Source organism: Chaetodon trifascialis, chromosome 15, assembly GCF_039877785.1.
Source record: "Chaetodon trifascialis isolate fChaTrf1 chromosome 15, fChaTrf1.hap1, whole genome shotgun sequence".
NCBI lineage: Eukaryota > Metazoa > Chordata > Actinopteri > Chaetodontiformes > Chaetodontidae > Chaetodon > Chaetodon trifascialis.
Genome location: NC_092070.1, coordinates 24,487,885 through 24,499,917, shown reverse-complemented (window position 1 = coordinate 24,499,917; position 12,033 = coordinate 24,487,885). Strand labels below are relative to the sequence as shown.

General features: G+C 47.2%; 1 protein-coding gene across 10 annotated transcripts in view; it reads right to left on the bottom strand.

The window, feature by feature from the left end:
* LOC139344008 (RNA binding protein fox-1 homolog 3-like) overlaps nucleotides 1-12,033 on the bottom strand; it is a 349,683-nt gene that overhangs the window by 12,384 nt on the left and 325,266 nt on the right. For 5 of the 10 annotated variants that reach the window (XM_070981885.1, XM_070981890.1, XM_070981886.1 and 2 more), the window contains 5 exons: nucleotides 9,149-9,281; nucleotides 7,981-8,020; nucleotides 5,589-5,647; nucleotides 2,819-2,897; nucleotides 78-544 (listed from right to left, as the gene is read on the bottom strand). In XM_070981885.1, coding sequence (XP_070837986.1) covers nucleotides 500-544; nucleotides 2,819-2,897; nucleotides 5,589-5,647; nucleotides 7,981-8,020; nucleotides 9,149-9,281 — 356 coding nt within the window. In that variant the 3' untranslated portion in view covers nucleotides 78-499. Of the gene's footprint in view, nucleotides 1-77; nucleotides 545-2,818; nucleotides 2,898-5,588; nucleotides 5,648-7,980; nucleotides 8,021-9,148; nucleotides 9,282-12,033 lie in introns of those variants that run through there. The other 5 variants (XM_070981888.1, XM_070981891.1, XM_070981892.1 and 2 more) reach the window with 1 other exon arrangement.

The window sequence follows — 12,033 nt, the reverse complement described above, 5'->3', positions numbered from 1 at the left end:
GTTAGAAAAGCAACAAACTGGTGATGGATCAGTGATCAGTGCGCAGCTGATCACGCCCGGCATGTTTGTCATGTACCGTGTGTATCATAAAAATGCCCCAGTATATTCTTAGTCAGATGACAGCGGCTGCATACACACACCTCTGAGCATGCATCATGCGTGCTGCAGTAGGCTCACATTGGTTATGGTGACACAGCACCCATATACAGCAATCAAGATAATGCACATGTGCATAAAACTTTCCAAAAGAAAACCAAAAGCACAAAATGAATACAAAACAAGAGCAGACCAATGATGACATCAAATAGGTTGTTGTAGAAATATCGGCTTGAGAGGGTGTCAGGGGAGGGGCTCAGCATGGGGACCTGGAAGCTTTTAGTTTGATTTAGCTCTCCACCAAGGACCGGGTGTTCGCCTGTTTTGAGTTTGTCTTTTTTGTTTTTAGATTGTTTTTTTTTTTTTTTGTCTGTTTGTTGGGGTAATGTCTCTGTCTTTTCTTTTAGTAGGGAGTGAAGCGACTGTACCCTCCTCTGTATAGGCTAGCCTGCAACATCAAAGATGAAAAAGTACCAATCAGTATTCAGGTGACAGCTTTAGTCGGTTTCTCTTTTGTCCACAAATTTCCTTCCTTTTCCCATATTTTCGTAGAATGTTTTCCATATGGGAATGAGCATGAGGCGGCCTGATGGTTTGATAGAGTTAAGCCAATAATTGGAGTGTGTGTTAGGACCAGGATCTTTTGGACTTGAGGTGGATTGGTGGACCTGGAGCTTTTTCTATAATGGCACAGCCAAAAAAAAAAAAAAGAAAGAGTCTTGAAAAAGCTGAAGCACTGGACCTGGCCTGGTGTATTTTCTTTAATTTATTGCATTGAGCAGTTCGTTTAAAAATAGCGTGCTTTGTGCTCTTTTACTCGAGGAAACCCATTCCTTTTCAGGCTGTAACAATATCAGAGATTCAACCTAAGCAGGATGAGTTCAGGGGGCTTTAATCACAGCTCCTTTTCAAGTCTAGCGGAGGTTTCTGCACCTTTCTGGAGGGGCAAACCACCTCAGGATATTAGCCCTTAGATTTAGCACCATGCTCAAGATATGTAGGGCAGACACACACATAAAGCATGCATGTGGGCCTATGCATGCACACCTGCACATGCACGCACGCACACACACACACACACACACACACTCACTCTCTCTCTCTCTCTCTCTCTCTCTCTCTCTCTCTCTCTCTCTCTCTCTCTCTCTCTCCTCTCATCTTTCGGTGGCTCTGCTGCAATTAGGAATTCAGACGAACTCCAAAGGCTAGCGAATGTCTTCAAAGGCTAATTTTGCCTAATTTCGGGGAGCCCTCTTGCTTGTACAAAACTTTCATCCATATGAGATGCTTCTGTGTGCTGGAAATGAGTAAAGAGAATTTCCAACCTCAGAGGAACTAATTATTATATAGCTTTTAAATGCAAAAATGACTCCTCTCTGCTGGAGAACCATTAATCAAATATGATTAAAGAATTAGGAACCAAGCTGGTCTCTTTCTCTTTAGCTCACGAGTTTATTCGATGTTGGCCTCAGCACAGCCCATCTCCCAGTAGCCTCGCCATTTGTTCAACACCACACACACACACACACACACACACACACACACACACACACACACACACACACACACACACACACACACACACACACACACACACACACACACACACACCTCTCGAGTCTGCGTTAGCTCCCTGAGCTCCCAACACACACAGCATTAGCTCTGATATTTTTAGGGGCCAAATCCTGTCTTCTACTTTCATCGAGAGGACGAACAAAGTGTCAGAGAAATGGAAGGAAATTTAGAGGAAAAAGAATAAAGAATAAAAAACATTCAAGCACATTTTTTAATTAAGTAAATGAAGAGGAAAAAGAAATGTCTTAATTAATGAAAGCTTTTAGCTAGCAGCTGCACCGGGGAACTGTACGCTTTTTTTTTTTTTTTTTTTTAATGTTGTTGAAAAATCGCATGCATGCCGGAATTGTAAATTTGAGTCATTTCTCAAGCAGAGAGCACGCCTCAAGCATCGAGCTTGTGGGCAGGAGGGGAGGGCGAGACAACTCCCTCCCTCTCTCCGACTCGCTCTCTCTTTATGTCCCACGGCACACTGCTGCATGCGTTTGATGGTCCTTAATCTCTAGGTTTGGTCTGTGAGGCCGGTCCCATCCCCTCATCATCATAAAACAAAACCAAAGAGAAGCTCTCTCTCTTTCAAAAAAGATGCTCTTTTATTTATCATCACTTTTCATCTTTGATGTTACAGTAGCTGCAAAAGCTAGCTAAAAACAGACATTAACAATTCAACGTCATCCCTTCAAGTTTGGTTTGGCTGAATGGAAAAAATAAAGATGGTCCAGCTCGCTGTGCAGCGAGTGGAGGGATGTAGAATGAACAGAAAGCTTGGAAATGTAGTTGTTGTGTAAAATGCAAAGTTTGTGTTAAAAAACACGCTGCAGTAATCACTCATTCTCATTTCAGGAGGAACTTGTGTCAAATTAATATTGCATGAGGTGAGCTTGCGTGGCATAACACAAGTTTGTTGCACTAAATGTCTGAGCCAATTTTCTCATGCCGGGCTTTTACAGTACTGCTCAGCTCCACCAGGGTGTGCCAGAGAGCATGACAGAAACCAAATCGATTGATGAATAAATACATAAATAAAAACCAGTGGCCGCTGCAGCCTCTGGTCTTTATTTTGGAGTGTGAGTTGTGTGCGTGTGCTCGTGTTGTGATGCCTCAGACGGGGTGCACACACAAACGCCCGGCGGCCTCATAGACTTACCATAGTCCCCACACTGTATGTGGCGGCAGGGCCAATCGTGTGGTGGTAGGGGTCTGCTGTTGCATAGACTCTGCCATAGCTGCACAACAGGAGGCACAGAGAACACGGTCATTGATCTATCATTGACGAGGAGAGCAGAACATTTATGCATGCTTGTTTAATGCTCAACCCCTCAAGTCAACTCTTTCAAGTCCCTAACACAATCAATTATTTCCCTCCTCGGCCTCCTGGGCTTCCTACATTATACAAGGTGGTTCAAAAAGGGGAGTTCAAAGGTTGGCGAATTATACTTGTCTTTTCATTGTCATCTTGATTAGGTGGAGAGAATAGGTAATGAGCGCAGAGCGAGGGAGGGAGAGGGGAGGACAGATGCAGGAGACGCAGTTGGTGCTGGAGGGCTTGGTCTCTCACCCTGTTCTTGTTTACCCAGGCTGCACACTGGGCTCACGCCCCTGTCTTTTCATTGTTGCTGGTTTGGAACTAATCCTTCCAATTTCCTTCTGAGACAGGACAAGATGTGTCTGCCTTATTTATTTATTTATTCGACTTCACATATTCCTCTATTTACTCTCCTTTTTTTTTTCTTCAATGCTCGCTTGCAAATGAGGGTCTGCATGGAGCAGATAAGGCACACCCAGCCAAGGACTGAGGGCACCAAATCAACCAGGAATAAAAAAAAAAAAAAGTGGAGAGAGGAAGAAATTCTCCTAAAGGAGACAACAAGACATACAGCGCTCATGCCTTTCGCATGAGCTACATTGAGTTATATAAGATCTAAATATGGCTCGGCCCATTTAAGTCCAGCAGCACCCAAGGTCAGTGAGCAGGACATGAAATCAGAAAGGCTGTCTCGGCTCCTTGGGGAGGAGGCCGGTGCCATGAGATGGTCAGGGGAAGTCTCCGTGGTCCTCTTATCTTCAGTGAGCACCGAACCCCACAGGCCCTCTAAGGCTAATATATCTACAAAATGACTCTCACCAGAGTGGCACCGCTGACGACCGGCAGGTCAAACCACCCTGTGCAATGTCACAGAGCCTCAGCAGAGCTGATTGGAAGCCAGCAGGGTCTCTGCAATGTGACGGGCTCCTCACAAGGCCTCTGTGATACATCAGACTCTCTGGTATGAACTCTGTTTAGTTACTTAAAGGGCTTTGGTAATGCTGCCAGTGAGCACTGTAGGCTTTCCAGATAATAAATGTTTCATATTTCGCAGGGGTTTCACACGCTTTCCACAATCCCGGTGACCTCTTTTTATGATTGGCTGACTGCTCCACCGTTAAGTCTGATAAGGTATTGCTGAGACAATACCGGCAAACCCCTATTGATCCAATGGGCATGACCGCTTATTCAAAAGGAAACAAACAGACAAAGCAAAACAAACAACTTGGGGGCGAATTACATTAAATCTCAGGGAAAAGTATAGGCAAGAGAAACAGGAATTAAATCACTCGGAGAGAAAAAAAGCCGCTGTCCAATTTCTGCTCTCGCCGAGCACGGCTGCTCATAATTCGAGCCGCGGCGAGGCCTGATAAATCTTACATTATCGATATGATCTTCAGGCTCTCAGGCAGGGTGTACGTTATCACAAGTGACACGCTCAATCCTTCCCAGATTAGATTCCCAAACCAGCCCACATCCCGGCTGACAACGGCTTTCAGGGGCCGAAATGAATCAGCGACGCCTCCTCAAACGGAGCACACCTGAACCGGAGTGACATCACTCAGAAGTGATAGAGTTCCTGCCGGTCTGTCTCTCCCTCTCTGCCTCCCTTCCACAGACCTGAGGCCATTCATAAATACCGCAGTGATATACCCACTCTCCCATCACAAGCAGAGAGTCACGACATATATCACCGCTTTTCTCATCGAGTCCAATGAGGTTAGTCTTTTTTGTGCTCCAAGCGAAAGGGAATACGGAGGTTTGCCTAATAGATAACTGGAGAGGAAGCACCCAGAAATCCAAAATAACCTGCACAGAATATTGAAAATATAGAATATGCTGGCGAAGCAGCTCCATCACATACGTTCTCCATCCACGACTGGCACGTTTTGTCAGGAAAACACAGTAATTATTACAAACACAAGTCCACCCTTTGCTACTTCCCCAATGTTAGATATCATTCTGGGATGTTTACTGCACTGAGGTGTGCTTTATTCTCCTTCAGTCTTCCTCATCTAGTTCTACTTCACTCAGTAATTTCCTCTATTTGTCGGCCTGCGGGATCAACTTGTTGCTTTAAATCAAACTTCACATTAACAAAGAGAGCTTGTGGAACATAACGTAGACGTCTCTATGATTTAACTCTGAACTCAACATGTGCTTTATCAGCATTGCATTCTGTTTCTTCTGCCCACTGCTGATGGGAAAAAATGCAATCTCTGCCAGCTCTGCGACAGATTCTCTGTTTTCTCGAACACGTGCAAAATATCAGCTTAAGAAAGAGGCTCTTGCTGTTCGGATTTTACATTTTTTCTGTTCTGTGAAATTGCATTTGAGCCGTGCTGGAAATCGTCACATTGCATTGTTCACGTTTGATGGAAATAAGAGAAACATCCCCCCCCAAAAATAACAAAATGTAGCCAGAAATTAAAGATACATTAATCTAATTACGTATTTCAGGGTTGACTGAATCTGGACAATCTGGAACTGCTGAAGCATGCAACACTTTCCACATTCAGTAATCTTTGTACAACACAATGGTACAACTCTCTCAGTCTCTCAGTGCAGCGCTTTAATAACATGATGAAAACTGGATGGGAGGGATTCTCACCTGTCACTGTAAGCAGCGGTGGTGGTGGGCTGGGCAAATCTGTATGCTGCATAGCCACCCTGTAAAAAGAGCACAGTGTTAATCAATGATTGAGGTCCTCCTGCACAGAGAAAGGGTAGATCTCAGAGACACGAGGACACAGCGATACACATGAAGAGCTGGAAATTGCCGCAATGTTTAAACGCCACTGCACAGTATTTCTCACTTTCCCCAAATGCAGGTTCCCTTTCAGACACCAGAGGGTGCTGTTTGATATATGGTGTATGAGGCAAGTGGTGGCAACAGGGCAATGAGTGATGTTCTGAGACGAGCCATCATCACACTGGAGGTTCGTCTGGGTAGCGGTAACAGCATAACAGAGGCCACGTGAGCCAACTCCCCAAATTCAGCCCCTTTTTAGATTGAGGTTCTGCTGCTTCATTATTGAAGAGCCCCCTTTTCCTTACACGACCCCCCTGGCTCACAAATGAAGTAAGAAGGCAGGAGACGGTTGGACCATTGGGGAGTCAGGACCGCTGTATTCATTTGCCAGAGTGGGGAAGGAATTAAAGACCTCATTGTGGAGTGCTGCTATTACTCTCTTTGAAAAATGAAGCTGTTCTCCCACTGTTTTTCTATTAGTGCCAGTGGAGTGTGTGCCCATCTGCGTCCATACGGTGGATAGGTGGCTTTTAATAATGCATGTTTTCATTCATTTTTAAACTCAAGGGGAAAGACGTCCGACGGAGAGCTGTGCAGAGAGGCAGCGGTGTGATGCTCGTGGCCGTGGCTGCACATGAAATCAGGTCAGGGGCCACAGCAACTGAATCCCCCTCCCCCCAGTTTCCCTCAAGGTTTCCACAGAGACAGGAAGTCACTGCACTCGAGGCAGATGACTTCCTGCGGGACAGCCATGCCTTGGGACTGTGCTGATTACAGCGACGGCCTGAACAAACACGGGCCAATAAATCACTCTCCCACATTGTCAAATCCTGCACACAACAGTGCAGCACATTTGTTATTTTGTCGTGCGGCCTGTGTGTTTGTGCATTCATGTATGTGTGCACTCGTGTGTGTTTCTACATGAAGGTGCATGCATGCATATGTATTAGCAAATGCAGATAGCGTATGTGTATGCATCCAGTTTCCCTCTCTGCTGATGGATTAGCAGCTCGCCTGTTTCCAAAAAGGAGGCTTCTGCACATCAGGCGGCCGGTTTTAACAGCGAGCCAATGTCCACTGAATGATTGTGGAGGACACTGAGGGCTAAGGGACAGCTTCCTCTTGGTCACTCGAGACCTTCACGCACACTCAGCCAGTCTGAAGCAGTGCAGTGGTCAGTGCCAAAACTAATGGCAGTAAAGCACCAGGGGCTGGCATGACGGGTTGAGTGATGGACCAACCTGGCCAGGCTTTGGTCAAGGGACATCGGGGTGCAGGACTTAGCTGGAGGTGGCTGAGCGAGTGCGAGAGACAAACAATATCACTCAGAGCACCGCCCCGCTCTCGTCTATGGTGGTGGATGTCACCGTCATAAAAAACAGCGAAATACAGTCCTATCATGTGGGCTGGTGTGTAAGCCATATATCACCGGGGTCCAGCATTTCGTTCCCAGACGCTGGTCGTCGTCAGGGTGAGAGTGAGAGGCAACTGTCATTGCTGCTGTGCCCACTGTCATCTCGCTATCTCGGCAGACGGCAGCGCAGAAAAAAAGCAGCCGAATCAAAGCGACAAATTACATCCTCCCACAAACGTCTGGACTAATGTCAAAGTGGGGCAGCGTGGTAATTTCAGCATTATCTCCACAGCGGCCATGCTTTTCTCTGTCAAGGGCAACGTGCAGCAGGGCCAGCCCCTGATGTGACCCTGCCTGCACGGACAGCTCCAGAGGGACGGCTAATCCCTTTATCTGCTGCCGTCCCTCTTATCTCCCACATGGTGATGGCTGGGAGGAACCGGCTCCACTCAGGCCTGCACAGACCCCCTGGGGCAGGCAGGGATATCCCAGCCAAACCCTCTGAGTGTACACAAACACAAACCAGGAGGGAGAAGGAAAGAGGTAGCGAGAAGGGGGGCTGCAGAAGACGAGCCACCTCAAAAAGCCAGACAAATCTGAAGTAAGGAATGACCTAACTTGACACGGGACACTGAGCTCGGGTCTGCCTCTTTGCCAAAGTCTGAGATCATAGGAAGAGAGAAGAGAGGGAGGAGGGAGGAGCTGAGGGGGTTTTAAATTTTGTTGTTGGGTTTCTTGGCACAGCAGACAGAGGCCTAATCGACGCCGGCTTGGCAGCGAGGCTGGGAGAACGCTGGGGGCTGAGGAGATCACGTTTTTGTCTCCAGGGCTGGGCTTTTTGTCTGCTTTACTTCTGTTTCATCTAAGCAGGCAAGAGGAAAAGCCAACTGTACTTACATAGATCTCTGCACCATAGAAGCCATCTTGGTACACCACCCTGCGAAATTAGAGGACAGGAAAGGAGTGTTAGTTGATGTGTCGTACATGCTGCCCTACTGAATCTCAGCCGTCGACGTTCTGTTTCAACCATTTGTGGGTCTGTGGGGTCAGTTCTTAGCAGCTTTAGTGTACTGTACCACAAATAATGAATGACACATTAGAGCGAAAAGTGCAACCGTTTCACATCCCCGTCCAATTTTCTGCTCTGGTAAAATTGTTGTCTTTCCAGTTGCTGCAGTGTTGTCAGGAGGGCTGGTGGTGGTGGGGAGCGGAGAGGAGGACAAAAGAAGGCAGCGAAGGAGCGCCGTCACATGACTCCGCTATATAAATCAACCAGCTGCCATCAGCAGCAAAGGGCCCCGGAGTGGGAGGGAGGGGAAAGGGGACGTGGGATTTCCAGTCCCAGCTTCAGCGGCAAGTCTCTCCGCAGTAAGACGGATCCTGATCTAATCACAGATAGACAGCTATACCGGGCCCTCGGCCGGTCTCCGTCAGACCTCTCCCACGGCCACACAGACCACTGCTGATAACAGACGAGTGTGAGGCAGGGCTGCACAAAGCCAGGAGATCAGCATAGGCCCTGGTCACAGTCCAGTGAGATCTGCTCAGTAATACCGTATCTCAGCTCTCTACAGCTCTCCCTGTGGCTTTGTTAGTTCCTCCTTTGTCAACAGACAACGTACACATATAAGGATGAGCAGAGCTGGGGCATGTATATACCTAGATACCAACAGTGATTCTACTCCCCAAAGACCCCTCCAGGAAGAATAACAAAGGAAATGGCCTGCAATTTCAGGATTATTATTTGAACAAACCTTTTGATCTGAAACAATTGTCCAAAGTTGACAATGCATACATATAATGACTAGAACAATGACCCCTATGAGCTCATTCCCCTGTTCATAAGCTGCATGGTCTTCAGACATAATCATGTGAATATCTCTTCTTTGAAATTGTGAAATTATGACACGCCTAAATTTAAATGCACATGCAGTATGTAAAACTCCAGCATGCAAACACGTAATTAGAGTCACACGCACTCATACTGTACTGCAGCATGAACACAACCAACAGACCTGCACTGTCTGCAGTGCTCAGTGTTGTTTTCTGGAGATTCAATACTCACGCTCCATAAGCTGGGATTGGTGGTGGTGGTGGAGCTGTGCGGAACGTGTTGTACACAGCCCGCCCCCGACCTCGCAAGTGGGCACCCCTATAGGCCACCGTAGCGCCTGTGGCAGGGTAGGGAAACCCTGTTACTATGGAAGGAAACACACGAGAGAAGAGAAAATGACTTTCAGAGAACATCCTCGACTTGGCATTGCTTACCTTATGACAGAATACATTAAAGAGAGACGTGTGGCACTGCTTTCCCTATGACAGAATGCATTATGGGCAAGACAAGGAAACAATAGATTTAATCTTTTCTAGGTGCGCCTCATCGAGCACTCTCCCCTTTCCCAGCTCGCTGCTTTGTGCCGTACTCAGCAAGGATCCACATTTGCTGTACGCATCCTCTCCTGATGCCTGGCGAGGGGCAGCCTTGAAGCATAGGCAGGTAATGGATGCAATACCACTAGTTTCGCACCACAGCTTTTGCATAGTTTAGACACAATGGGCTAGCAGCGAGCAGAGCAGTGGGAGGGTGGACGGGGGAGAGGTAGAGGGCGTTTCTAGGTGTTGGGTAGAGTCGAGTGGGAGGTGAATGTTGTTGAACAACCTGACTAGATGTTCAGAAGTTTCCCCTGGGGGAAGTGGAGCAGATGGGCTGGACAGCCAAGGTCCAAACCTTAGCATGACCCTCATCTCCAAACCCATCTGGGACCATCTTTAACCAATTGCAGTGCTGCACGTCCTCTGCTGACGGCTACCGGTGGATCAGAAAGGGAGCATTGGGGTGAAAGGCGTCAGGGTGAGTAGCAAGGGTTGGTATGATGGTGCGACAAAATGTCTGCGGTCACAGATTAGAGGACAGGCGCCGCGATCTCGTCTCTACTTAACCTTCAATCAGTCCAGTGGCTGTCTGATTACAAGCTGTGGAGGTGCATACAAACACTGATCTCCAGACATGATTAAGTTGGCCTCCTCTATTCCAGCAATCGAAATTCCCTCACATCCCTCTTCCCTCTGGTCCTCGCCCTCTCCCCCTCCCCCAATGCCTAGTCCATCACAATGCAGTCATCCCCATTATTCTTCATCCCCAGCAACATCCCCTCATCTCCCTCCCCTCACCTTATTCTGTTATTCATTTCCATGACACGTTTTGGGTGAATTCATCACAGACCACCTCAGTCTCTCCAGTCAGAGATCACTCTGTGATGGGGAGTTGTGAGGCTCCTGCTGATCTTGTTTGGGTCGGGGGTGGGGGCTCACTTAGGGTGAGTAACACAGGCTGATAGTATGTATCCAATGTGTTTCAGATGAACCTGCTGCCACAAAGGCGACGGCAGGCAGTCCCTCGCAGTCGCAGATAAACTAGACTGCAATGATGATCCATGGTGGCTCATACATAATCGGTGGCGTGTATGTTTCCGCCTGCAGAGCGGCGGCCTGGCGTTACCGTGCCGTGTGCAGCGTTAACCCTGCAGGTGGACGAGGCCAGTGAGCACCCTAATGAACGATGCACACCCTAGCCCCGCTGCTTCAATAAAGCTGACAGGGAGACAGATTAGTGGTGCTTTTAAAAACACAGAGAGCCAGGTTTAATGTCTTCTGCTATTAACATCACGCTCCATTAGTGGGTCCGCACATATTCAAACTCTGGGTCTCATTTGGCCAGGTAACGCCCATGTAGCCCCCCTCTACACGCCCGCCAAGGTGCGTGGCACTTTGTTTGCTGCCAACGTACCAATAGACTGCCTGGACTTGCAGGGTGCCCCCTTTCCCCCAAGTGATTTATAATGCTGACCTTGACATTTAAATTAGTCTCTTTTTTTGGAGCAGTGGACATCTGAGTGCAGTTGCTAAAGGGCAAAAACAATCCTCTTTGATAGTTTCCGAGGTGTGTTTCTTTTCCCCCCTCCTCTTAACAAATCACTACTGTTTCTGGGCCCCAGAGAGTCCAATTGCCTCTTTCTTTCTTTTTTGGAAATTTGTATGCAATATGCATGCAGTGATGTATGTGAATGTAAACTTATAATGAGTTGGCGATAGGCTACACTGCTTCAATAATAACCCATAAATCAAAGGCACTGTCACACCTTGGTAAGCCCGTGAAAAGCAACAACAGCCACGGTGTATGAGAGCACAAACCTGGTCTAGCCACCAAAGTCAAACACCTTTTCCGGGAGGGGGGCTGGAGAAAATATGAGTTATGCGCTGGAGGGCGGCGGGGTCACGCTGCACCTCATATGTCATATGTGTCAACTTGAGAGGAGCTCAATACCTGCAGAGCCAGTTGGACCTGAGGTAATCCAGCTCTGTGCCAATGATGGGGTCATAACCGGCTCCCATAAAGAAAGATCTGATTTTCCACAAGGTTGATCTCTCTAATACTTCCTGCTCAAATACATCGGGCAATGAGCACTTAATCCACGCACTGGGGACCAAAAACAGCTTAATCTAATCAAGAGTCTGGAGCTTAATTATCCCCCTAACGTACACTTCAACAATGAAAGGATCTGTCTACATATATTAAGATGGCAATTAGCCTTTCTTTTCTGTCATTTACACAGCTGGTAGCTTTTCACAAGTCCTCAAGAAAACTCCACCTTAGTAAGAGAAAATATGAACTGCTGTTTCTGTGAGAGCCGGAGGGGACCGGCCATATGAGGGGATTTCTAAGTGGCAGCTGTCCGTGGTGCTGAAAACATCCCACACGAGGAATAACCCAGAAAAGTTTGCCAATTATTGTTAAACGAGTTAACAGATCTGCCTCTGAATGTTTTCCTTTTTTATTAGATTACCATGTTTTCATAGATTAATCCCTGCAACTGTTTCATTATTCTAAATGAAAAATAAAAAAAATTGTTTCAATTTGAAAACAATTACCACTGATCTGTTTGATCACAT